Source organism: Lepidochelys olivacea (genome assembly GCF_965140295.1).
Source record: "Lepidochelys olivacea isolate rLepOli2 genome assembly, chromosome: 4".
NCBI lineage: Eukaryota > Metazoa > Chordata > Testudines > Cheloniidae > Lepidochelys > Lepidochelys olivacea.
The window spans coordinates 91,931,787-91,956,824 of record NC_140414.1 but is presented as its reverse complement, the minus strand read 5'-3'; the positions used below and the strand labels follow the sequence as shown (position 1 = coordinate 91,956,824).

Sequence of the window (25,038 nt, the reverse complement as noted above, 5' to 3'; positions counted from 1 at the left end):
AAACAATTAAGTCTAGAAAACGTGACCTGTAAGGGAAGATTGAAAAAATTGGGTTTATTTAGTCTGGAAAAGAGAAGACTGAGAGGGGACATAACAGTTTTCAAGTGCATAAGAGGTTGTTACAAGGAGGAGGGAGACAAATTATTCTTCTTAACTGTTGAGGATAGGACAAGAAGCAATGGGCTTAAATTGCAGCAAGGGAGATTTAGGTTGGACATTAGGAAAAACATCCAGACTGTCAGGGTGGTTAAGCACTGAAATAAATTGCCTAGGGAGATTGTGGAATCTCCATCATTGGAGATTTTTAAGAGCAGATTAGACAAAAACCTGTCAGGGATGGTCTAGAGAATGCTTAGTCTAGCCATGGGTTCAGGGGACTGGACTAGATGAGCTCTCGAGGTCCCTTGCAGTCCTATGATTCTATGAATAGTTACCATTAACCATTTTAGTGAAGATAGAAGCAAAATGGTCATTAAACAGCTCACCCTTCTTGGGGTCATCACTTATTAGTTCACCTCCACTAAGTAGAGGACGTATATATTCCTTTGTCTCTCTCTTACGCCGCCAATTGTATTCAAGGAACCTCTTGTTGTTGCCTTTGTATCTCTTGCTAGCTGTTACTTGTTTTGTGCCTTAGCCTGTCTGATTTTGTTCCTGCATGCTTGTGCTATTCTTTTGTACTCCTCCTGAGCAATTTTTCCATGTTTCCACTCTTTGTATGATTTCTTTTTTTATTTTCTGGTCATTGAAGTTCTCCAGATAGAGCCATAATGGACCTAGCCATCTGCTAAGATCACCAATTTTTATTTTTAGCTGAGGGCTTTTGTCACCTGCTCCCTGTGAACCTAGTTTAAACCCCTCCTCACTAGGTTAGTGAATCAGTGCACAAAGATGCTCCTCATCTTGTTGATCAGGAGGACTGCATCTCTTTCCAGCAGACCTTCCTGGACCAGCATCCCATGGTTGAGGAAGCCTGAGTCCTCCCGTCAACACCATCTGTGCAGATATGCATTCATCTCCATGATGTCTCCCGCTGCTTTTGTCCTTCCCTCAACTGGGAGGATAGACAAGAATACAACCTGTATCCCAACTCCTTCACCCCTGTCCCAGAGCCCTATACACACTGTTTATAGGCTCAGGGTCATACCTGGCAGTATTGTTTGTGCCCATGTCTATGAGCAATATGGGGTAGTGATCAGAGGGACAGATGAGCCTCAGCAACCTTTCTGTAATGGCTCAGACACAGGCTCCAAGGAGGCAGTGCACCTCCTAAGACATCATGTCAGATTGGCAGAAGGATGCCATTGTCCCCCTTAGAAGGAAGTCCCCAACCACCAGCCCCTTATGCCTCCTACTCTTGGGTGAGGGTGGCCATAAGCCTCCTAATTTGGGGGTAAATTGGCTCCTGCTCCTCACCCAGTGGGGTTTGCTCCTCACCTCGTGTTGCAGTATAGCATACTGGTTCTTCATATTGATGAGTGAGGGGTGGAGCATAATATATGGCACATGGTGGCTAGCAGCTAGTCTCCCTCCTATATAGCAGTCAGTTTCCCTTCCTCTTCTGGTGCTGGTGTAGTCATCTGTAGTTGGCTAGCATCCTCCATCCCAGATGCATCCTATCAATGAAGTTGTCCTGCTCCCAGATGCTGTGCAGCTGAGTCACCTCCTTCTCCAACTATGGTACCTGTTCCCAGGGGTAAAACTAAAATACAGCTCTTACCGGTACAGGTCCTGCTCTCCCGCACCCCGGAAGGGGCGGGGCCTCAGGTGGAAGGGGCGGGGCCAGACGTAAGTTACAATTCTTAACAGTACAGTCCAAACACAAGCAACCCACCTCTCCTACATACTTCATGGATCCCTCCCATTGCATGACTTAGGTATAGAAAATAAAGCTACTATTACTTCTACCAGTACTGTCTGTAATAAAACTTTACTATTGGAATAAGCTTGAAACTCACTGTCACATTTTTCTTGTTGTCCTCCCTCCTCCTCGTCCTCCAGCCAGGCTGCCAACGCAGCTAGGCTCCGCGTTCCCCCGACCCCTGCAATCAGCAGGGGCTGCAGGGGCTCCCCCATAGCTTGTAGCAGGGGAACTGGATGAGGGAGAAGCCTCCCCAGGTAGCCTGCTGCCTGCATAGGAACAATTTAAACTTGCTGCTCCCTCTCTGGTTCAGACTGGGATTTGGGGCTATTTCTGGCATCCTTGTTAATTTCATTCACGGTTGGGGGGAGGGCGCGGGAGGTGGAAGGTGAGACCAAGGCAGGGGCAGAATACAATAGGCATTTTACTGCACAGCTTAAATCCAGAGCTAATAAAAGCCAGTGGAAGGGGAAAACTCACTGTCACATTGGTTTCTCTCCTCCCTCCTCCTCCAGCGAGGCTGCCCGTTCCCCCGACCCCGCCCGCCTCAGCAGGGGCTGCAGCGGCTCCCCTCTAGCTTGGAGCAGGGGGACTGGGTGAGGGAGAAGCCTCCCCAGGATGCCTGCTGTCTGCATAAGAACAGTTTAAATTTAGCTGTTCACTCCGAGGTCTGAACCATGGAATTAGGGGCTATTTCTAGCTTCCTTGTTAATTTCACTCATGGTTATTGGCAGGGGGGGCAGGTACCAAAGCCTGGGCAGTTCTTTTTTGCCCCCTGGATGAGGCAATCTTCAATAATATAATACACAAAAAATACAATCAAAATCGGGAACCAATTTCCAAGTTCAAATCTTTCCCAGTCCCTCCCCAGCAGAGGATCGTGGTTGTGATGTCCAAACTGCTTGCAGATCCTTTTTGAAATGTTACTGTTTAAAAAAAAATATCTTGGAGAACATGGTGGGAAGATGTGTTCTGATGATCGGGGTTTATTTTGGGGAAAGCAATTTTGGTAAAACAACTAAAGATTCACAGGGAAAGCAAATAGCCCCATAGACAAAACCACAAAGGGACTGGAGGGGAAAACTGGATATTCAGGGAAATTATTGTGCCTCCTTTGAAAGAAATAGTAGTTTTAATTCCACCCGCTTTATATATTGAATTATACAGCTTAAATGTCTTTAGGACATAGGGGTTCAGATCTCTTTTTGTTTTGTGGGTGTCGGTGTCCTGCAGAGTGTGGAGACTGAAACTGACAGAACTTTCTCTAAGTATCTTGTATATTTCATGGCGGCTATTCTAGTTGTCCTTCATTCACCCCTGCCTTCCCCTACTAATAGCCACCCATTGGTGTGCCCTCTGCACTCTTGCAGCTAACATCTCAGGAACTTCTGCTTAATGTGTGCTGCTTAATGGCATCTTGCCCCTGCGGGGCTTTTGGTCTGATTCCTACACTGAAGAGCTATCTTTTCTGAGAGATCCATCCATACTGAACAGATACATTTAGAACATACCTGGAATACGAGTAGATTTAGATCTGTCAAGGAAGACAAGAAGATTTTGTTTTCACAAGAAGACATTCATGTGGATGTTCCAAAGTTAACTTTTGAGTGCCATACCGCTACATGGTAATTGCACGGGCTTGCTTCTTATTGGTCAAGTCTTGTCAGGCGCACTATTAACAGCAGGAGGACAGTAAGTGGGGAAAAAAATGCTGCCTAAGAAGATACATGTTCAGCAGACCCTAACAGGTATGTTTAAACGTAAAAGTGAGGAAATGGGGGATTGTCAGTCAAAAAGAACAGCAACAAATGAAGAAGCTGTAACTAGTCATTCACAGGGAAAAAAATGCTGACACTTTTACACCTTTGTCATGTGGTGAGCTGCAGCCACCACAAAGAGAGGAGACAAATGAAACTGCTGAATTGCTCTGTAAAAAAGCTGATACTCCACCACCGTACCCTGCTGTGTGGTCAAAAATGCAGTTTGAGGAGTTCAAAAAGAAAAACTACTGGCTTTTTGCTTTGGACGGTAAACTTGGGTGCACAGTATGTCATTATGTTTCAGATTTGAAGCTCCATTCTGCAAGAGGGGTTAACATCTCTCCAAAGTGGGCCTTTTGTTAATGCTGGATGTGCTGACAGAACTGAAGAACTTGTCTGAGATGTTACAAGAACGAAACATGACCATTCCAAAAGCAGACAACCTAATGCAAATATACATCAAGAGAATCGAAAGCCTAAAAACAGACCCAGGAATTCACTCTGAAGAAGCTAAGAAGGCTGAACAATCCATGATGTTCAAAAACAGCAAATTAAACGGCGCTGGAAAAAGCCCCAGAATCAACTTGTCTCAATTCATTCAAGCAGTCATTGACAACATGAGGACAAAGCTCTTCACAACTGCCTCAAACAAAGCCAATCAAAGCACACATGAAGAAAGGACTTCCAATTATAAGAACTTAACAGTTTGTCAGTTTTGAATCTTGAAAAATGGCAAGAGATTCCAGAGAATCCCCATTTTGGAGAAAAGAAAATAAGAGCATTGGCTGATCAACTGAGAATCAAACAACAAGACACAGACTTGGGATTCACTGAGTGTCTCTGGATTAAGTTTAGAAGTGTGTGCAACAAGAGTGATGTAGTGGTGGGAGTCTGCTATAGACCACCGGACCGGGGGATGAGGTAGATGAGGCTTTCTTCCGGCAGCTCACGGAAGCTACTAGATCGCATGCCCTGATTCTCATGGGTGACTTTAATTTTCCTGATATCTGCTGGGAGAGCAATACAGCGGTGCATAGACAATCCAGGAAGTTTTTGGAAAGCGTAGGGGACAATTTCCTGGCGCAAGTGCTAGAGGAGCCAACTAGGGGGGGCGCTTTTCTTGACCTGCTGCTCACAAACCAGGTAGAATTAGTGGGGGAAGCAAAAGTGGATGGGAATCTGGGAGGCAGTGACTATGAGTTGGTTGAGTTCAGGATCCTGACGCAGGGAAGAAAGGTAAGCAGCAGGATACGGACTCTGGACTTCAGGAAAGCAGACTTCGACTCCCTCAGGGAACGGATGGCCAGGATCCCCTGGGGGACTAACTTGAAGGGGAAAGGAGTCCAGGAGAGCTGGCTGTATTTCAAGGAATCCCTGTTGAGGTTACAGGGACAAACCATCCCAATGAGTCGAAAGAATAGTAAATATGGCAGGCGACCAGCTTGGCTTAATGGTGAAATCCTAGCGGATCTTAAACATAAAAAAGAAGCTTACAAGAAGTGGAAGGGTGGACATATGACCAGGGAAGAGTATAAAAATATTGCTCGGGCATGTAGGAATGAAATCAGGAGGGCCAAATCGCACCTGGAGCTGCAGCTAGCGAGAGATGTCAAGAGTAACAAGAAGGGTTTTTTCAGGTATGTTGGCAAAAAGAAAGCCAAAGAAAGTGTGGGCCCCTTACTGAATGAGGAAGGCAACCTAGTGACAGAGGATGTGGAAAAAGCTAATGTACTCAATGCCTTTTTTGCCTCTGTTTTCACTAACAAGGTCAGCTCCCAGACTGCTGCGCTGAGCATCACAAAATGGGGAAGAGATGGCCAGCCCTCTGTGGAGATAGAGGTGATTAGGGACTATTTAGAAAAGCTGGACGTGCACAAGTCCATGGGGCCGGACGAGTTGCATCCGAGAGTGCTGAAGGAATTGGCGGCTGTGATTGCAGAGCCATTGGCCATTATATTTGAAAACTCGTGGCGAACCGAGGAAGTCCCGGATGACTGGAAAAAGGGTAATGTAGTGCCAATCTTTAAAAAAGGGAAGAAGGAGGATCCTGGGAACTACAGGCCAGTCAGCCTCACCTCAGTCCCTGGAAAAATCATGGAGCAGGTCCTCAAAGAATCAATCCTGAAGCACTTGCATGAGAGGAAAGTGATCAGGAACAGCCAGCATGGATTCACCAAGGGAAGGTCATGCCTGACTAATCTAATCGCCTTTTATGATGAGATTACTGGTTCTGTGGATGAAGGGAAAGCAGTGGATGTATTGTTTCTTGACTTTAGCAAAGCTTTTGACACGGTCTCCCACAGTATTCTTGTCAGCAAGTTAAGGAAGTATGGGCTGGATGAATGCACTATAAGGTAGAAAGCTGGCTAGATTGTCGGGCTCAACGGGTAGTGATCAATGGCTCCATGTCTAGTTGGCAGCCGGTATCAAGTGGAGTGCCCCAAGGGTCGGTCCTGGGGCCGGTTTTGTTCAATATCTTCATAAATGATCTGGAGGATGGTGTGGATTGCACTCTCAGCAAATTTGCGGATGATACTAAACTGGGAGGAGTGGTAGATACGCTGGAGGGGAGGGATAGGATACAGAAGGACCTAGACAAATTGGAGGATTGGGCCAAAAGAAATCTGATGAGGTTCAATAAGGATAAGTGCAGGGTCCTGCACTTAGGATGGAAGAATCCAATGCACCGCTACAGACTAGGTACCGAATGGCTAGGCAGCAGTTCTGCGGAAAAGGACCTAGGGGTGACAGTGGACGAGAAGCTGGATATGAGTCAACAGTGTGCCCTTGTTGCCAAGAAGGCCAATGGCATTTTGGGATGTATAAGTAGGGGCATAGCGAGCAGATCGAGGGACGTGATCGTTCCCCTCTATTCGACATTGGTGAGGCCTCATCTGGTGTACTGTGTCCAGTTTTGGGCCCCACACTACAAGAAGGATGTGGATAAATTGGACAGGGTCCAGCGAAGGGCAACAAAAATGATTAGGGGTCTAGAACACATGAGTTATGAGGAGAGGCTGAGGGAGCTGGGATTGTTTAGCCTGCAGAAGAGAAGAATGAGGGGGGATTTGATAGCTGCTTTCAGCTACCTGAAAGGGGGTTCCAAAGAGGATGGCTCTAGACTGTTCTCAATGGTAGCAGATGACAGAACGAGGAGTAATGGTCTCAAGTTGCAGTGGGGGAGGTTTAGATTGGATATTAGGAAAAACTTTTTCACTAAAAGGGTGGTGAAACACTGGAATGTGTTACCTAGGGAGGTGGTAGAATCTCCTTCCTTAGAGGTTTTTAAGGTCAGGCTTGACAAAGCCCTGGCTGGGATGATTTAACTGGGAATTGGTCCTGCTTCGAGCAGGGGGTTGGACTAGATGACCTTCAGGGGTCCCTTCCAACCCTGATATTCTATGATTCTATGATTTGTTGAATACAAGGCTTCTGGAGGAAAAAACATTCCTGTTAAACTTAAACTCATCCTTGCAGTGGACACCCTTGCTGCAAGCAACGCTGACTGCGAAAGAGGATTCAGTGCGATGAACAACATCATTACAGTGAAATGGACTGTACTTACCACTAGTCATGTGGCGGACTTGCTATTCATTTCAGGTGTGGGACCTCCTTATACTCAGTGAGACCTCCTTATACTCAGTGGAATCCCATGCCATATGTGAGATTGTGGCTTGGAAAGGGCAGACATGCAGCACATTCATCTCGAGGCATGGCACGACAACAGGGAGATCAGCAAGATCAGCTGTATGGCCCAATGTGGGAGTTTCTATAAGGATGCTTTGCTCCATCTAGTCCTTCCCAGGGTTGCCCCTTTCTTGCCCCCATTGGCTAGCCAACTCACACCTTCCACGTGCCAGGACTGAGCCAGGGACTGGGGCGGCTTTGCTGTGGGTAGTGGTTCCCCTTGGAGCGGCAGCCCCCACCTGCCACCCCCTATCGCTTGTGTTGTTGCTGCTGCATGCCCCCTGGACCTCTGTCTCCTCCCCTGCCTCCCAGGTGGCTCCCTCCTGCAACCTGACAGAGTAGCCGTTGCTGAGGCTGGAAGTTTTCCTGTGGACACCATTAAGCAGCAACCCAAAAGCTGGCTGTCCACAGGTGCACTGACAGTACCAGCCAGACTTTGCCTCTTGCAGAAGTTCCTGAGGTGTTAGCTGCAGAAACACTGTCTCCGTGGTCCCTGCACCCCCCAAAAGGGCACTGGCGCCCTCCCCACGGGCTGCACGCCTGGAGAATGTGCCTGGCCGCTGCAATGGCTGGCCGCTTGCTTGCACAAGGGCAGCAATACGTACAGTATGTATGTGTCACAAACGATGCAGCTGCAGCCTGTTGCTGACCAGCAGTGACCCCAGCAACCAGCCCCTGCGGGCTGCTGCCTGCAGAGAGCCAGCAGGTGCCATTGGGCTGGGTCTGCAAATGGGTAAGTAACCAAGTCAAAAACCGCAGCCAGGCAGCCACTGCGCCATGCCCACCGGTGCCCCCCTTTCCCTGGACGCTCCCTATTTCCTAGCAAGTCAGATATCAAGGATTGTTTAATCTCCCTCCCAGGTGCATAAAAGTTTGCAGGGGGTACACCAATATGTGGCTATTAGTAGGGGAAGGCGGGGTGAATGAAGGACAACTAGAATAGCTGCCACGGAATATACAAGATACTTAGAGAAAGTTTTGTCAGTTTCAGTCTCCGCACTCTGCAGGACACCGACACCCACAAAACAAAAAGAGATCTGAGCCCCTATGTCCTAAAGACATTTAAGCTGTATAATTCAATATATAAAGCGGGTGGAATGAAAACTACTATTTCTTTCAAAGGAGGCACAATAATTTCCCTGAATATCCAGTTTTCCCCTCCAGTCCCTTTGTGGTTTTGTCTATGGGGCTATTTGCTTTCCCTGTGAATCTTTAGTTGTTTTACTAAAATTGCTTTGCCCAAAATAAACCCCAATCATCAGAACACATCTTCCCACCATGTTCTCCATGTTTTTGTTTAAAACAGTAACATTTCAAAGAGGATCTGCAAGCAATTTGGACATCACAACCACGATCCTCTGCTGGGGAGGGAATGGGATAGATTTGAACTTGGAAGTGGTTTCTGACTTTGATTGTATTTTTTGTGTATTATATTATTGAAGATTGCCTCATCCAGGGGGCAGAAAAGAACTACCCAGGCTTTAGTACCCCCCTCTCCCCCAACAACCGTGAGTGAAATTAACAAGGAAGCCAGAAATAGCCCCTAATTCTGGGGTTCAGACCTTGGAGTGAACAGCTAAATTTAAACTGTTCTTATGCAGACAGCAGGCCTCCTGGGGAGGCTTCTCCCTCAGCCAGTCCCCCTGCTCCAAGCTAGAGGGGAGCCGCTGCAGCCCCTGCTGAGGCGGGCGGGGTCGGGGGAACGGGCAGCCTCGCTGGAGGAGGAGGGAGGAGAGAAACCAATGTGACAGTGAGTTTTCCCCTTCCACTGGCTTTTATTAGCTCTGGATTTAAGCTGTGCAGTAAAATGCCTATTGTATTCTGCCCCTGCCTTGGTCTCACCTTCCACCTCCCGCGCCCTCCCCCCAACCGTGAATGAAATTAACAAGGATGCCAGAAATAGCCCCAAATCCCAGTCTGAACCAGGGAGTGAACAGCTAAATGTAAACTGTTCCTGTGCAGGCAAGCAGGCTACCTGGGGAGGCTTCTCCATCAGCCGGTCCCCCTGCTTCAAGCTAGAGGGCAGCCCTTGCTGAGTGCAGTGGTTCAGGGAAGCACTGAGCTTAGCCCTGTCCGCAGCCTGGCTGGAGGAGGAGGGAGGAGAGAAACCTGTGACTGTGAGTTTTCCCCTTTCACTGGCTTTCATTAGCTCTGGATTTAAGCTGTGCGGCCAAATGCCTATTGTATTCTGCCCCTGTCTTGGTCTCACACAACCCCACTCCCAGCAACAACCCTGAGTGAAATTAACAAGGAAGCCCAAAATAGCCCCTACTCCCGGTTCAGACCAGGGAGTGAACAGCTGAATTTAAACTGTTCTTATGCAGGCAGCAGGCTACCTGGGGAGGCTTCTCCCTCAGCCAGTCCCCCTGCTACAAGCTAGAGGGGAGCCCCTGCAGAGTGGAAGGGTCGGGGGAACAGGGAGCCTAGCCGCAGCAGCCTTGCTGGAGGAGGAGAGGGAGAGATACAACAAACAGATGTGACAGTGAGTTTTTCCTTTCCAAGCTTTTATTAGCTTTGAGTTTTAACTTTTTGTTCTGCAGCCACAAAGATGTGAAAGTGAGCCAGTACTGAATGTTCCACTTATTTGCCAGTACATTACTGCATCTTTTTTTTACCGGTACTCCATACCAGACTGTACCAGATTACTTTCACCTCTGCCTGCTTCCCAAGGGCCTCCTCCAACAGACACCTCTCACATGAGGTTATTCTCCCTACCTGACTTTTGTTGGCAGGGATGTGTAGGACACGTTCCCAGAAAGTCAAGACCAGGGGCTGGGTAGAAGCCTCCAGGGTCAGGATGCTTATCTGATGGGAGGCCCCAAAGGTGTACATAAGAATGGCCATAATGGGTCAGCCCAAAGATCCATCCAGTCCAGTATCCTGTCTGCCAACAGTGGCCAACGCCAGGTGTCCCAGAGGGAGTGAACCTAACAGGTAATGATCAAGTGATCTCTCTCCTGCCATCCATCTCCACCCTCTGACAAACAGAGGCTAGGGATACTATTCCTTAACCTCCATGAATTTATCCAGTTCTCTTTTAAACCTTGTTATAGTCCTAGCCTTCACAATCTCCTTAGGCAAGGGGTTCCACAGGTTGACTGTGCGCTGTGTGAAGAACTTCCTTTTATTTGTTTTAAACTTGCTGCCCATTAATTTCATTTGGTGGCCGCTAGTTCTTATATTATGGGAACAAGTAAATAACTTTTCCTTATTCACTTTCTCCACACCACTCATGATTTTATATACCTCTATCCTATCCCCCCCACCCCCGTCTCCTCTTTTCCAAGCTGAAAAGTCCTAGCTTCTTTTATCTCTCCTCATATGGGACCCATTCCAAACCCCTAATCATTTTAGTTGCCCTTCTCTGAACCTTTTCTAATGCCAGTATAGCTCAGACATAGGTGAGATGTTTATTGCAGGAGTCGGTGGGTGAGATTCTGTGGCCTGCATTGTGCAGGAGGTCAGACTAGATGATCATAATGGTCCCTTCTGACCTTAATATCTATTAATCTATTAATCCGTATGCAGTATTCAAGATGTGGGTGTACCATGGATTTATATAAGGGCAATAAAATATTCTCTGTCTTATTCTCTGTCCCTTTTTAAATGATTCCTAACATCCTGTTCGCTTTTTTGACTGCCACTGCGCAGCTGTCTTCAGAGAACTATCCACGATGACTCCAAGATCTCTTTCCTGATTAGTTGTAGCTAAATTAGACCCCATCATATTGTATGTTTAGTTGGGGTTATTTTTTTCCAATGTGCATTACTTTACATTTATCCACATTAAATTATATTTGCCATTTTGTTGCCCAATCACTTAGTTTTGTGAGATCTTTTTGAAGTTCTTCACAGTCTGCTTTGGTCTTAACTATCTTGAGCAGTTTAGTATCATCTGCAAACTTTGCCACCTCACTGTTTACCCCTTTCTCCAGATTATTTATGAATAAGTTGAATAGGATTGGTCCTAGGACTGACCCTTCAGGAACACCACTAATTACCCCTCTCCCTTCTGAGAGTTTACCATTTATTCCTACCCTTTGTTCCCTGACTTTTAACCAGTTCTCAGTCCATGAAAGGATCTTCCCTCTTATCCCATGACAACTTAATTTACATAAGATCCTTTGGTGAGGGACCTTGTCAAAGGCTTTCTGGAAATCTAAATACACTATGTCCACTGGATTCCCTTGTCCACATGTTTGTTGACCCCTTCAAAGAACTCTGATAGATTAGTAAGACATGATTTCCCTTTACAGAAACCATGTTGACTTTTGCCCAACAATTTACGTTCTTCTATGTATCTGACAATTTTATTCTTTACTATTGTTTCAACTAATTTGCCTGGTACTGACATTAGACTTACCGGTCTGTAATTGCCAGGATCACCTCTAGAGCCCTTTTTAAATATTGGCGTTACATTAGCTGTCTTCCAGTCATTGGGTACAGAAGCTGATTTAAAGGACAGATGACAAACTATAGTTAATAGTTCCACAATTTCACATTTGAGTTCTTTCAGAACTCTTGGGTGAATGCCATCTGGTCCCGGTGACTTGTTACTGTTAAGTTTCTCAATTAATTCCAAAACCTCCTCTAACAACACTTCAATCTGTGACAATTCCTCAGATTTGTCACCTACAAAGGACAGCTCAGGTTTTGGAATCTCCCAAACATCCTCAGCTGTGAAGACTTGAAGCAAAGAATTAATTTAGTTTCTCCATGTAGGCAGAGGAAGAGCTAGCAGTGGTGTTGGCGATATGTCATTTTCTTTCCATGATGTGTTCTTCCGTGAAGAGTACTTCAAGTTAAGGAAAGGAAAAAAAAACCCAGCAACACACCTCCCTGCCTTCCTCCTAGGCTAATTCCTTTAGTTTCCTAGCTGCCTTGGTTCTGGGACCCTCCCACCTCAACCAGCCACAGATTTTTAATTGCAGCGTAGACAATACCCTTAGCCCTAGTCTACACTACAGAATTACTTTGGTATAACTATGTTGCCCTGAGGTGTGAATAATCTACACCTCTGAGTGACTCAGTTTTACTGACTTAAGCACTGGTGTAGACAGTGCTATGTTGGCAGGAGAGCTTCTCAAATTTGTGAATACCTGGAGGATGAAGGGGTAATCACTGGCAATCAGCTTGGATTTGCCAAGAACAAATCATGCCAAACCAGCTTGAATTCTTTTCTTTGACAGGGTAACTGGTTTGGTGAATAAGGGGAATGTAGTGGACATAATATACCTGGACTTCAGCAAGGCTTTTGAAACAGTCCCACACGACACACTGATAAATAAGCTAGAGAAATACGGACTTGGCAGAATTACCATTAAGTCAATACATAATTGGTTAAACAGCTGCAAACAAAGAGTAACTCTGAATGGAATGATGTCAGATTGGAAAGAGATCTCAAGTGGGGTTCCATGGGGATCTGTTCTGGGTCCAGTGTTGTTTAACATCTTTATTCATGATCTGGATGTCGGAATAGAGAGCATACTGATCAGGTTTGCAGGTGACAAAGCTGGGGGTGGGGTTGCAAACACTTTGGAGAATAGAGCTAAAATTCAAAGGGATCTTGATAAATTGGAGAATTGGCCTGTAGACAACAAGTGAAATTTATCAAAGACAAAAGTGCTACATTTGAGGAAAAACCAAATGCAGAAATACAGAATGGGGGATAACTGGCTTGGTAGCAGCACTGCTGAAAAGGATCTGAGAGTTGTGGTGGATCACAACCTCAGCATGAGTCAGCAATCTGATGCTATTGCGAAAAAAAAAAAGCAAATGCAATTTTAGGTTGCATTAACAGAGGCATAGCATTCAAGGCATGGGAAGTGATAATACCATTCTATTTGGCACTGGTTAGGACTCAGCTGAAGTACTGTGTCCAGTTCTGGTCACCAGTGAATAGAAAGGATGTGGAGAAACTGTAAAGGATCCAGAAGCGAGCGACAAAGATGATGAAAGGAATGGAATGCAAGCCATATGAGCAAAGGCTGAAGGAATGGGGTATGTTTAGTTTGGAAAAGAAGAGATTGAGGGGGACCATGATAATGGTCTTCAAATACTTTTTTCCATAAAAAAGATGGAGAAAAGTTGTTCTCTCTTGCCCCAGAGGGCAGGACAAGAAGCAATGGGTTCAAACTACAGCACAGCAGATTTCGATAAAATCTCAGGAGAAAAACTTCCTAACTGTAAGAACAGTTGGACTGTGGAACAGATTGCATAGGGAGGTTGTGGAAGCTCCTTCACTAGTGGTTTTCAAAAGAAGGCTGGATAGCCATCTGTCTTGGATGGTTTAGACACGAGATCCTGAATCTGGACAGGGGGTTAGACTAGATGACCCTTGCGGTCTGTTCCAACCCTCTGATTCTATGACATAGCTACTGCCTCTCACAGAGGTGGATTAACTAAGACAATGGGAGAAGCTCTCTCCTGTTGGGTAAGGGGATCTTCATTAAAGCACTACAGCGGTGCAACTGCGCCAATGCAGCATTTTAAGTGTAGACCTGCCCTTAGTCTCCCAGCTGTCTTCATCTCACCAGCCATGTGTCGGAGTAAACATGCAGATTTTAGAGCATTTAGAAGACTCAGCCTTTAAAAAAAAAAGTCTTCTCAACCTTAAATGTAGCAGAGCTGGTGCCCCACTATAATGTTGTATGAAATTAATCAGCAGCATCTGGATAATCTTGAAAGCATAGGAGGTATGAAGTTTCTGAATCTGTGAATAGTAAGGCTGCTACCTGGAGTTCAGTTCAGTTCATGCTTTCACAGACATTGTCTTGATCGAGTTCCCTCTGGAAGCTTGTTCTGGGAGAACAGTGCTTTAGTCTGTTTAACCATCCTCTTAAGGACTATCATCAGTTGCAAGTCCCCTATTGTGGGAATCTGCAGGAAAAAAATGTCTTGAAGGAGAAAGGAAGGCTACTAGTGACCAGTCCTCAGAGGTATAGCATGATTTATCAGGGACAGGGCACCAGACTGGGAATCTGGAGAATTAGGCTCTGTTTCTGACTCTGCCACTGAACTGTTGTGTAATCTTGGGCAACTCACTTCATCTCTGTGCCTCAGTTTTCACTCCACCTTTTGTCTGTGGTGTCCATTAAGACTTAAGTTCTTTGGGGATAGGGACTGTCTCTTACTTTGGGGGTAGGGACTGTCTCTTACTATGTGTTTGTACAGTGCCTAGCACAAAAGAACTGCAATCTCAGTTGTAATAGTACTACTAATACAAATTATCTGAATGTACGGACTCTACAGGTATACCTGGATCATCCTCCATTCCCTCTTTAGAATTTTTAACTGAATATTGTGGTGGTAGAGACCATGTAGATATCATTTTTCACCGAAGCGGCGGTTAGTAAGGAAATATATCTTTACATAGGTTTTTTTTAAAGTATGTTTTGTATGATTGTGAAAAATGTCATTAACAGCATATACTAAATGCTTTGGAACCAAATGCAATTTGCTTGAAGACAGGAATATGTCCCTAAGTTAACTATAGTAGAGATATGTTCTCTTTGATGCAAATCATACGGGCTAAATTATTAACTGATTCCATTACGTTAATTTTTCTCCCTCATTTCAGGTGCTAAAAAGTGGAGGTCCCTTTCAAAACAGGTGAGCAATAGTTCCTTCTGTATCTTGCAACCTTAGATTTCTCCACATATAAGTAAATATATGCTATAAACTTGCATCCACAAGGAGAAAGGATTAGACCATTTTGTTTTTATGGGTGAGTTTGTTTTTTTTAATAAATCCCAGATTTCCCCCCCAAAAAAACAAAAAACACACCCAACAACAGAGACACTTCCTCTTCTGCTTCTTGGAATGTCACAATAGTCACTTAGTCTCTAGTAAAAGGATTGCTGGCTCTAATGATTAATTATTCCTCCAAAGCCTAGTCTACACTAGAAAATTAGGTTGGCCTACTTGTATCACGTGAGGTGTTAAAAATCCACACCCCTTAGCAGCATAGTTAAAATGACCTAAATCGCCATTGGACAGTGCTGGCTCAAGAGAAGGTAGATTATCTATACTGATGGGAGAACCCTTCCCATCATCTTAGATAATGTCTACACCAAAGTGTTACAGTGGCACAGCTGCTGCATTTTAAGCCCAAAGCGGATATGGATGCTGTTCACTGGTCTCTAACTGAATGTAAGGCAATGAGTGAACAATAATTTAAAAAGGAGCTATGATGAAAACATGATTAAGGCAGACTTGCAAAATTGTCTTGAAAATGTACTAGTTTGGGCACAAAATCCGATTACCACCTTTTTGTGGTGGTGGTGGTGGTGATAGAAAAAACAACTTTGTTCAATTTAAAAAAAGTTACTTCCTGAAATATGTAGATGAATAGAATTGTAGAAGGCTGGATTAAACAGCATAAAAAAAAAACATATGCCTGTTCCGTTCTATATAAAACTCCATGTTAATCCATATACCATGTACTGGGAGGAAGGAGTGAGTGAGACTAATTGTCCAAGATCCCGTAATCACCTAAAGGAAATGAGGTTTAGAAGTACTATGTATTACAGTAGGGTCACCTGCCTACAGAACTCTTACGACATCACCAGGTTGCTGAGTTTGTCCAAGTCTACTTCTCCTAAGGGCTAAATCTGCCTGTGGGAGGAGTCTTGGGGCTACCCGCTCTGTATTGATGAGAGGGGAGGATACCCCTTCCACTGCTTTCTAGATGTGCAGGAGATACGGGGCAAGGTAGGCATAAGAGGCTGGCATGCTTAGTCTCTTCCCCCACTGCCATTTGTTTTTGACTTTGTAATTACAAAAACCAGGCTTTCAGTGGTTCAGATAACTTTTAGACATGCCACATTGAATTGTCTAATCATTTGACATAACTAGCCTTTTCTAGTTCTCATTAGTCATTTCATTTTAGAGCATCTTACTCAGAATTCAAAACTAATGGGGTAATTGAGACGGTGATTTGATTTTATTCAGTCTTCAAGAGGGTCTCAACTGTGAGAAGATTAATCAAGAATAGAAACAGTATAATATGGCCAAGTGCATTTGTTCAGATCGGTGACCAATTTGTAGTTGGACGTTTACATGCTTTTAAGCAGGGCTGAACTCTGGCTTTTTTGTTACCTCCTCCCAGGATGCAGTATTTGCTGCTGAAGCAGCTAAAAGGAGATCCATGTGGGTCAGGGGAACGTGAAGCTGTGTTCTGACTTCATCTAGCCAGGCTAGAGATTTTGGGGAAAAAGGGACTCTTTTCCTTCTACACCCTCTTAATGACCGTCACAAAACCATGAGGAGGAATATCCTAAGGAGACCCTTAATTTGACTGCAAAACTGGTTCCATTGTAATCTACTCCTGCTGGTTCACTGCCCCATGGCTGGATGGAAGTCTATGGAGGCTAAATACACTGTTCTTTAAGTGTAATGGATACTTGTGCCTCGTCTCCTCCAACAGGTTGATGTCTTTGAAGGAGCAAAAGATATTTATTCCTTGCTTCTCAGACTGGTTGAAGGAGCTTGTCCCTACCTCCATCCCCATGAGTCTCCCAAGACTTTCTTCAGCAGCAAATACTGCCTTCAGCTGCTGTCTCCCTCCATTCCTCTTAATGTCTATTGTTGAAAGAATAAAGTACTCCATGATCTCTGTTAGTTTAAGAAAACTGTTTCATTGAAAGTACTGCAGGAGTCGCAGAACATTTAAGCAAAAATACAACCATATTTGCAGAAACCACAATGACAAATTGTCTGTCTGTATTTATGCACTGTATATTTCAGTACATTCATCCATTTCCAATTTCAAGGAATATGAAAACAGTTTTTATTTTTAGAATATAGAAACTGTTGATCATGCTTTACTCAATCATAGCAACCATTAGCATTTACTCACCACTGTAGTGTTACAACAGTGTGCCTTACATTGGCAGTGAACAACTAGCAGCTAACTAGAGTTTCTGTGGGAGTTTTCCCTGAGAGGAGAGTGGTGATTGTGTTCTGGACGCACAGTTTTGATTTCTGAGTGAGCTGTTCCAAGTGTGTGACTTGATCCATTGCTTGCTGGTAGCCTTTAACGAGGGGGCCATGCTGATCTAGGACTTGTCTGCACTTGAAATGCTACAGCATCACAGCTGCAGCACTACTGCTTTGCCAGTCTAGTACTTCAGTGTAGACACTTCCAGTAGTGATGGGAGGGGTTCTCCCATAGCGTAGCTAATCCACCTCTCCGAAAGGCAATAGCCAGGTCGCTGGTAGAATTCTTCTGTCAACCTAATGCTGTCTATACTCCTGAGCAACGTAGTTGGGTCGACTTAACTTTTGAGTCGAGACCTGGCCCTATTTTGGCTAATTTAAAAGCAAGCCATTGGTTGACATTGGAGCAGCTAGCAGCCGAGTTTGTGGGAGCTTATAGGTGGGAGGTTTGTCATTTTTCCCCCCTAGGAGTAGGGACTAGAAAGAGATGATGGCTACTGATGCAACATTAGAAGTGATCTGAAGGGGAGAGGACAGGAAGATGGTTGGATGTGGAAATTGTGGGACATACCCACTCTAGGATTATGTATCTGATGGAAGCTACTTATGCATGAAATGTCGCCAGTTAGGATTCATGGCAGAAAAGATCCAAGTATTCGAGATTAGACAATGATGGAATTCAGACAGGGATTTGAAGTTATAATGGAGACAAGGTGGTACAGACAACTCAAGATTTTTGGACAACTGCTGAAAAAAAGCGGACCTTGAGGGTGAACTGCCAGAAGAGGAGGGTGATCCATGGAAGAGCTTGACCACAAGGACAATGCAGAAGAAGAGACTGGCTAGTGAAGGTGAAATAGAGTTGAACAAAGTTTGCTGCACTGGAAAATGAGGAAGAGAAACAGACAGAAGTTGCGACAGTGCGGAAGAAGAGAAGGGAAGCAAGTGTATGCATAAGGGATGGAAGAGATGATGGAGAGAGTCATGGAGTGGAACCCAAGATAAAATGAGGATGATGTACCGGTGACTGAGAGAGAGAACATAAGACAGATTTATAAACACCAGAAAGAGACTCTGTCAATGGGGACTCCACTCCATGCTAAGAAGAATCGACAGGCCTGTCACCAGATCATAACCAGAGAACAGAAGAGTGTTTTATCTGCCAGGAGCAAGGATCTGAGATGTGAATGTGAGGTTGGAAAGGATCCTAATGTGAGTGGGGAAAAAATCCATTGAGTGTGCTGCATATTGGGATGAATGATACTGTTAGATTCCCACTGGAGTGGATCCAGGACAGTTGTTAGCCTTGGTAAGATGCTCAACGAAGTGGAAGCTTAGATGACTTTCAGTGGGATACTTCTGGACCCTACAGAAGGAGAGTGAAGGTGTAGCAAAATAATTCAGATCAACAAGTGGCTCGAGAATTAGTGCTGTGAGGAAAGTTCGGGGTTAATCAACCATTGCAAGACATTCACAGAGGAAGACTATTCTCGCCTGATGATCCCGAAAGGTTAATACCCCAAACACTCTAGTGGGGGTCCAAGGCTGGCACAGTTGTTAAGGACTTGAAACTAGAAAATATGGGGAGGAGGCTGTGAGAGATTGGTGTAATCTCCATGCCTGACTTCAATACACAGGAGGAGGAAAATCAGCTAAATGAAGAAGTAAGAGGTAAGGGAACACCAGAAGGTAAGAAAGAGTATGAACAGCAAAGAGAAAGAAAGTACAAATATTAACTGGAGTAGTAGTCAGGTGGGTGATACAGTTAGTGAAAGGACTATTTCTAGTTTGACTAGAAAACTGAGAGAGTTCTGAGGAAAACAACTGACATGCTTGTGCATGAATACAAGGAGTCTAGGCAATAAAATGGAGGAATTGGAACAAATAGTGTAGGAGGTCAAATCGGATATAAGACATGATGGAAACCTGGTGAAATAGCATTCAAAACTAAAGAGTATTTTAGTTTTCTGTTTAGGAGTGATATACATAAAGGTAAAGCTGTTGGGGTAGTATAAGGATGCGATAAACTGTAAAGAAATAGTATGGACAAAACTGAATCTGTTTGGGTCAAAATCACTTTGGGGAAGGATTGCAAAAGAGATTCTATTAAGACAGTGCTGGGTAGTTGCTATAGATTTCCAGGGTTGGACTTGGATATGGATAGAGATCTCTCTAACGTTGTTAGAGAAATACTATCAGGAATTTATCATAATTGGAGACTTAAATTTTCTAGCTATAGATTGAAGAATAAATGCTACTAATACTGGTAGGGTCCAGTTACTCCTGGTCATGATGAGTTTTCTTCATCAAGTAGTTACCAAACCAGCAACAGGTGATGATGCAATTTTAAACTTGTTTTTGGTAGGTAGTGAGGCCATCATAGACGTAGCTATAGGAAGTAATCTTGGATGCCGTGATCATGAATTGATTCAGTTTAAATTAAATAGAAGGATAACCAAAACCAGGTTGTCAACTATTTTTTTTTTATTTCAAAAGAGCAGACTGAGAAATTAAGGGAATTAAAGAAGTCAACTGTATTGAAGAGCTCAGGGATTTAAATGTGGATGTGCTTGGAATTTTTTTGAATTAAGTATACAAAAACTACAGTAAAAGCTGTGTTATCCGGCATGGGGGAAATAGACTAGTCAAAAATTCCAGTTAACTAAGTGTTATGCTTACCAATGGAATACCAATTTTCAAGGAATTAGAATACAATAAAATGAATAAAGTATAAAATAGTATACAGGTACTCACCAATCCAATAGTAGTACTGTACTGCAGAGTGGTTGCTTTCTTGAAGCACTTCGGTGCATACAGGTATAATTTTCTATACAGTAGGTTATCTTACGACACTATGTATCACTGTGGGCTGTGAGTGCATGGTGTACATCCAGATCACTAAAAATACACTTAACACTAAAATTATACTGAACATAATTTAATCTTTCTTTGATATTCAGAAGGCAGTTCAGGATCTTGCAGTGCCTCAGGGTCACCATTATCAAGATCAGTTTATTATTGTAGATGTAGAAGGTGTAGGAGATAGGGTCATTAGATTCAGCCCAATGACACACCCTGGAAGTTGCTTTTTTGAATAAATCCCTGATATTGGCTTGCTTACTTGTCTTCTGCCTTTTTTGCATTAAAGTAGACTGCAGAATGTGCAATTGCATAACCTCCTGGGCAGTATACTAGTCCCGGTTACTAGATTGAAGATTTGTATTGGGAGATATCAGAAATGCTGGTTAATAGAGCTTTCTGGTTGATAAAGTGCCGGATAACACAGCTTTTACTGTATTTGCAATTTTCATCCCAAGCAATGGGAAAAAACCTTGTAGGGAAAGGCTCCAGACCCAATTGGATGGAATAACATTTTTGAGGTGGTTATAAATGTAAGTAGAGAGCCTATAGGGAATGGGAAAAAGGATTGATCAAAGAAATCTACATGCTGGAAGTTGGAAAATGTAGGAATAAAATAAAAATTGCTAAAAGTCAAGCTGAATTAGCACTTACCAAGGAAATTATATAAAACTAAAAATCTTGTATTTATTATATATACAAAGAATAAGGAAGGATGAGGTTGTGCCACTATACAGTATGGATGGGGAGGAGACTAAACGAATACTTTGCCTTGGTTCTCAGTAAGGATGATAAAATGGAATATGGGCATGAAGGACAGCATGGCTGATGGAAATCAGTTTACAGAAATGGAAATTACCACTTCTGAGGTGGAAGAAAAACTTACAGCTTATTGTACTCAAAATGGGGGACTGGATAATTTCTGTTCTAGAATACTGTAAGAACTGACACATAAAATTGCAAGACAGGTAGCGACAATTTTAAAATTTCAGTCTTTTGAGGAGTAGCACCTTTTGACTGAAGAATAGCTAACATCATGCCTATATTTAAAAAAAAAAAGGCGGGGATGGGGGAAGAAGGGATCTGGATTATAACAGACCTGTTAGTCTGACCTCAGCCGTAGTCCGGGCTTTAGAACAAATTGTGAAGGAAAAAATAATTAAATTCATGAAGGCAAATGGAAAAAGTGTAATGCAACATGGGTTTACCAAAGGTGCCACACTAACAATTTCCTTCTTCACTGTTTTTAAGATAAGGGAAATACAGTAAATCTAATATACAGACTTCAGTAAAGCATTTAACATGGTACCACATGGGAAAGTAATAGCTAGAAAAGATGGGCATTAGTACAAGAATTATAAATTGGGGAAGGAACTATCTAAAGGGGAGAAGGCAGTGTTTTGTTCTGAAAGGTGAACAGTCAGTTTGGAGAGAGGTTGCTAGTGGAGTTCTTCAAGGACTGGTCTTGGGACTGATTTTTATTTAGTGTTTTTATTAATGACTATTGCACAAAAAGTTCGCTGATGATTCAAAGTTGGGAGGCATCATTAATACACAGGAGGATTGGAATATTATGCAGGAAGAATTGGACTATCTTGAGAATTGGAGAGCTAGAAATAAGGTGAAGTACTTATGGAATCCCAGAGCCCAGGCTCCAGCCCAATCACAGATGTGCTATAATATTGCAGTATAAACTGCAGCCTGAGCCCTGAGAGTCCAAGTCAGCTGACGTGGGCCAGCCATGGATGTTGTATTGCATTGTAAACGTATCCTGAGAAAATAACAACAAGAATTTCTGCTGTATGCTGGGGGTGCCTCTGTCAAATGTGGCAAAGGAGGAGAAAAACCTTGGTGTATTAGTCAATCTCAGGATGAATGGAAGTCAGCAACATGATGGAAAAGGGCAAGTGTATCAGGCGAGGCATCTGCTGTAGAGATAGGGCAAGACCCCATTTGGAATACTGCATGTAATTCTAGTCACCCATTTCTGAGAATGAGGAATTCAGATTGGAACAGGTACAAAGAAGGGCTACTAGGGTGATGATGGGAATGAAGAGCTTATTTTAGAAGCGAAGACTAAAATTGCTTGGATGGTTTAGCTGAGCAAAACAAAGACTAAGGGAGATTATGATTGCTTTCTATATAAATGCATAAGGAGGAGAATAGACACCAGGGAGGGAGAAAAGCTATTTAAGCTAAAGGACAATGTTGGCACAAGAACAAATGGGTATAAACTATCTCCGAACAACTTCAGGCTGGAAATTAGAAGGTTTCTAGCCATAGAATATCCAGGTTGGAAGGGCCCTCAGGAGGTAGTCTAGTCCAACCCCCTGCTCAAAGCAGGACCAATCCCCAATTTTTGCCCCAGATCCCTAAATGGCCCCCTCAAGGATTGAACTCACAAACCTGGGTTTAGCAGGCCAATGCTCAAACCAGTAAGCTATCCTCCCCCCAAAATGAGATGAGTGAGATTCTGGAACAGCCTCCCCATAGGAGTTGTGGGAGTAAACAATTAGTTTTGAGAGAGCTGGATAAATATATGAGTCAGATTGTGTGATGAGGTTGCCTGTGATTGTGGGATCTGGGTTTGGCATCCTGGGAGGTACCTTCTGGTTTTTCTTATGTTCCTAAAATCTCATGCTTCAGGGCTTCTGCCAGTCTCCTGCAGGGATCAGGAAGGGATCTCCCCCAATATAATTTTTTTGCTTGTTTCCTCTGAAGCATCAAGATGGCCACAGCTGGAGATGAAACAGTGGATGAGGTGGGGTGGTGCTTTGAGTTGGCACTTGGCATTTTCTCTCTCAGGTGCTTAGCTGACTGGTCAAATTGGCAGTGGCCTAGGGGTTTTTTCCACCATGCTCTGTAGTCTGAGGAGAGAGTCACTTGCTGAGTATATCACACTTAATTATTTCCCTTCGATTTCAGGGAGTCTTAGGCATTGGTGCACTTCAGTCCCTGCTATTCTCTGCCTGTGGCACATAATAGTTTAGTCTCCTGGTCTGTAATACTTTGGTCTACTTTTGGGTGTTGTGTTCAGTGTGTTGGTGGCCTGTGATATACAGGATGAGAGACAAGATGATCCTGTGGTCCCTCCTGGCCTTTAACTCTACATCATTTTTCAATCCCACTGTGTATCACATCCCTCAAAATATATATTGACAATTGTAACTAACTGTATACATCTCAGAGAGACAGGGTGGCTGATATCTTTTATTGGCCCAAAGAAAGATAGTCGCTTTCACCAACAGAAGTTCTTGTTGCCAACATACCTGAAGAAACCTTTCTTGTTACTCTTAATATCTCTTGCTAGCTGCAACTTTAGGTGTGATTTGGCCTTCCTGATTTCACTCCTGCATGCCTGAGCAATATTTTTATATTCATCCCTGGTCATTTGTCCAATCTTCCACTTCTTGTAAGCTTCTTTTTTGTGTTTAAGATCAGCAAGGATCTCACTGTTAAGCCAAGCTGGCCGCCTGCCATATTTACTATTCTTTCTACACATCGGGATGGTTTGCCCCTGTAACGTCAATAAGGATTCTTTAAAATACAGCCAGCTCTCTTGGACTCCTTTCCCCCTCATATTATTCTCCCAGGGGATCTTGCCCATCAGTTCCCTGAGGGAGTCAAAGTCTGCTTTTCTGAAGTCCAGGGTCCGTATTCTGCTGCTTTCCTTTCCTCCTTGTGTCAGGATCCTGAACTCGACCATCTCATGGTCACTGCCTCCCAGGTGTCCATCCACTTTTGCTTCCCCTACTAATTCTTCCTGGTTTGTGAGCAGCAGGTCAAGAAGAGGTCTGCCCCTAGTTGGTTCCTCCAGCACTTGCACCAGGAAATTGTGCCCTACATTTTCCAAAAACTTCCTGGATTGTCTGTGCACTGCTGTATTGCTCTCCCAGCAGATATCAGGGTGATTGAAGTCTCCCATGAGTACCAGGGCGTGCGATCTAGTAGCTTCTGCGAGTTGCCGGAAGAAAGCCTCGTCCACCTCATCCCCCTGGTCCGGTGGTCTATAGCAGACTCCCACCACGACATCACCCTTGTTGCTCACACTTCTAAACTTAATCCAGAGATTCTCAGGTTTTTCTGCAGTTTCATACCGGAGCTCTGAGCAGTCATACTGCTCTCTTACATACAGTGCAACTCCCCAACCTTTTCTGCCCTGCCTGTCCTTCCTGAACAGCTTATATCAGTCCATGACAGTACTCCAGTCATGGGAGTTATCCCACCAAGTCTCTGTTATTCCAATCACATCATAATTCCTTCCCTTTGCCAGGACTTTCAGTTCTCCCTGCTTGTTTCCCAGGCTTTGTGCATTTGTGTATAGGCACTTGAGATAACCCGCTGATCACCCCTCTTTCTCAGTATGAGGCAGGAGCCCTCCCCTCTCACACGCTCCTGCTTCCTCCCGGTGTCCCACTTCCCCACTTACCTCAGGGCTTTGGTCTCCTTCCCCCAATGAACCCAGTTTAAAGCCCTCCTCACTAGGTTAGCCAGCCTGCTCGCAAAGATGCTCTTCCCTTGCTTCATTAGGTGGAGCCCGTCTCTGCCTAGCACTGCTCCTTCTTGGTACACCATCCCATGGTCAAAGAATCTAAAGCCTTCTCTCCGACACGACCTGCGTAGCCATTCGTTGACTTCCACGATTCGACAGTCTCTACCCCGGCCTTTTCCTTCCACGGGGAGGATGGACGAGAACACCACTTGCGCCTCGAACTCCTTTATCCTTCTTCCCAGAGCCACGTAGCCTGCAGTGATCCGCTCAAGGTCATTCTTGGCAGTATCATTGGTGCCCACGTGGAGAAGCAGGAAGGGGTAGAGATCCGAGGGCTTGATGAGTCTTGGTAGTCTCTCCGTCAAATCGGGAATCTTAGCTCCTGGCAAGCAGCAGACTTCTCGGTTTTTCCGGTCGGGGTGGCAGATAGAGGACTCAGT

The 25,038-nt window shown here is 44.3% G+C and overlaps 1 protein-coding gene across 6 annotated transcripts in view; it reads left to right on the top strand.

Annotated features, from left to right (window-relative positions):
• The window catches only part of MICU3 (mitochondrial calcium uptake family member 3), a 151,481-nt gene that overhangs the window by 41,442 nt on the left and 85,001 nt on the right, over window positions 1–25,038 (top strand). For 4 of the 6 annotated variants that reach the window (XM_084625409.1, XM_084625410.1, XM_084625408.1 and 1 more), the window contains exon 3: window positions 14,888–14,919. The exons of the other annotated variants lie outside the window; for them this stretch is intronic. In XM_084625409.1, coding sequence (XP_084481535.1) covers window positions 14,888–14,919 — 32 coding nt within the window. The remainder of the gene's footprint in view (window positions 1–14,887; window positions 14,920–25,038) is intronic. 6 annotated transcript variants of the gene reach the window in all.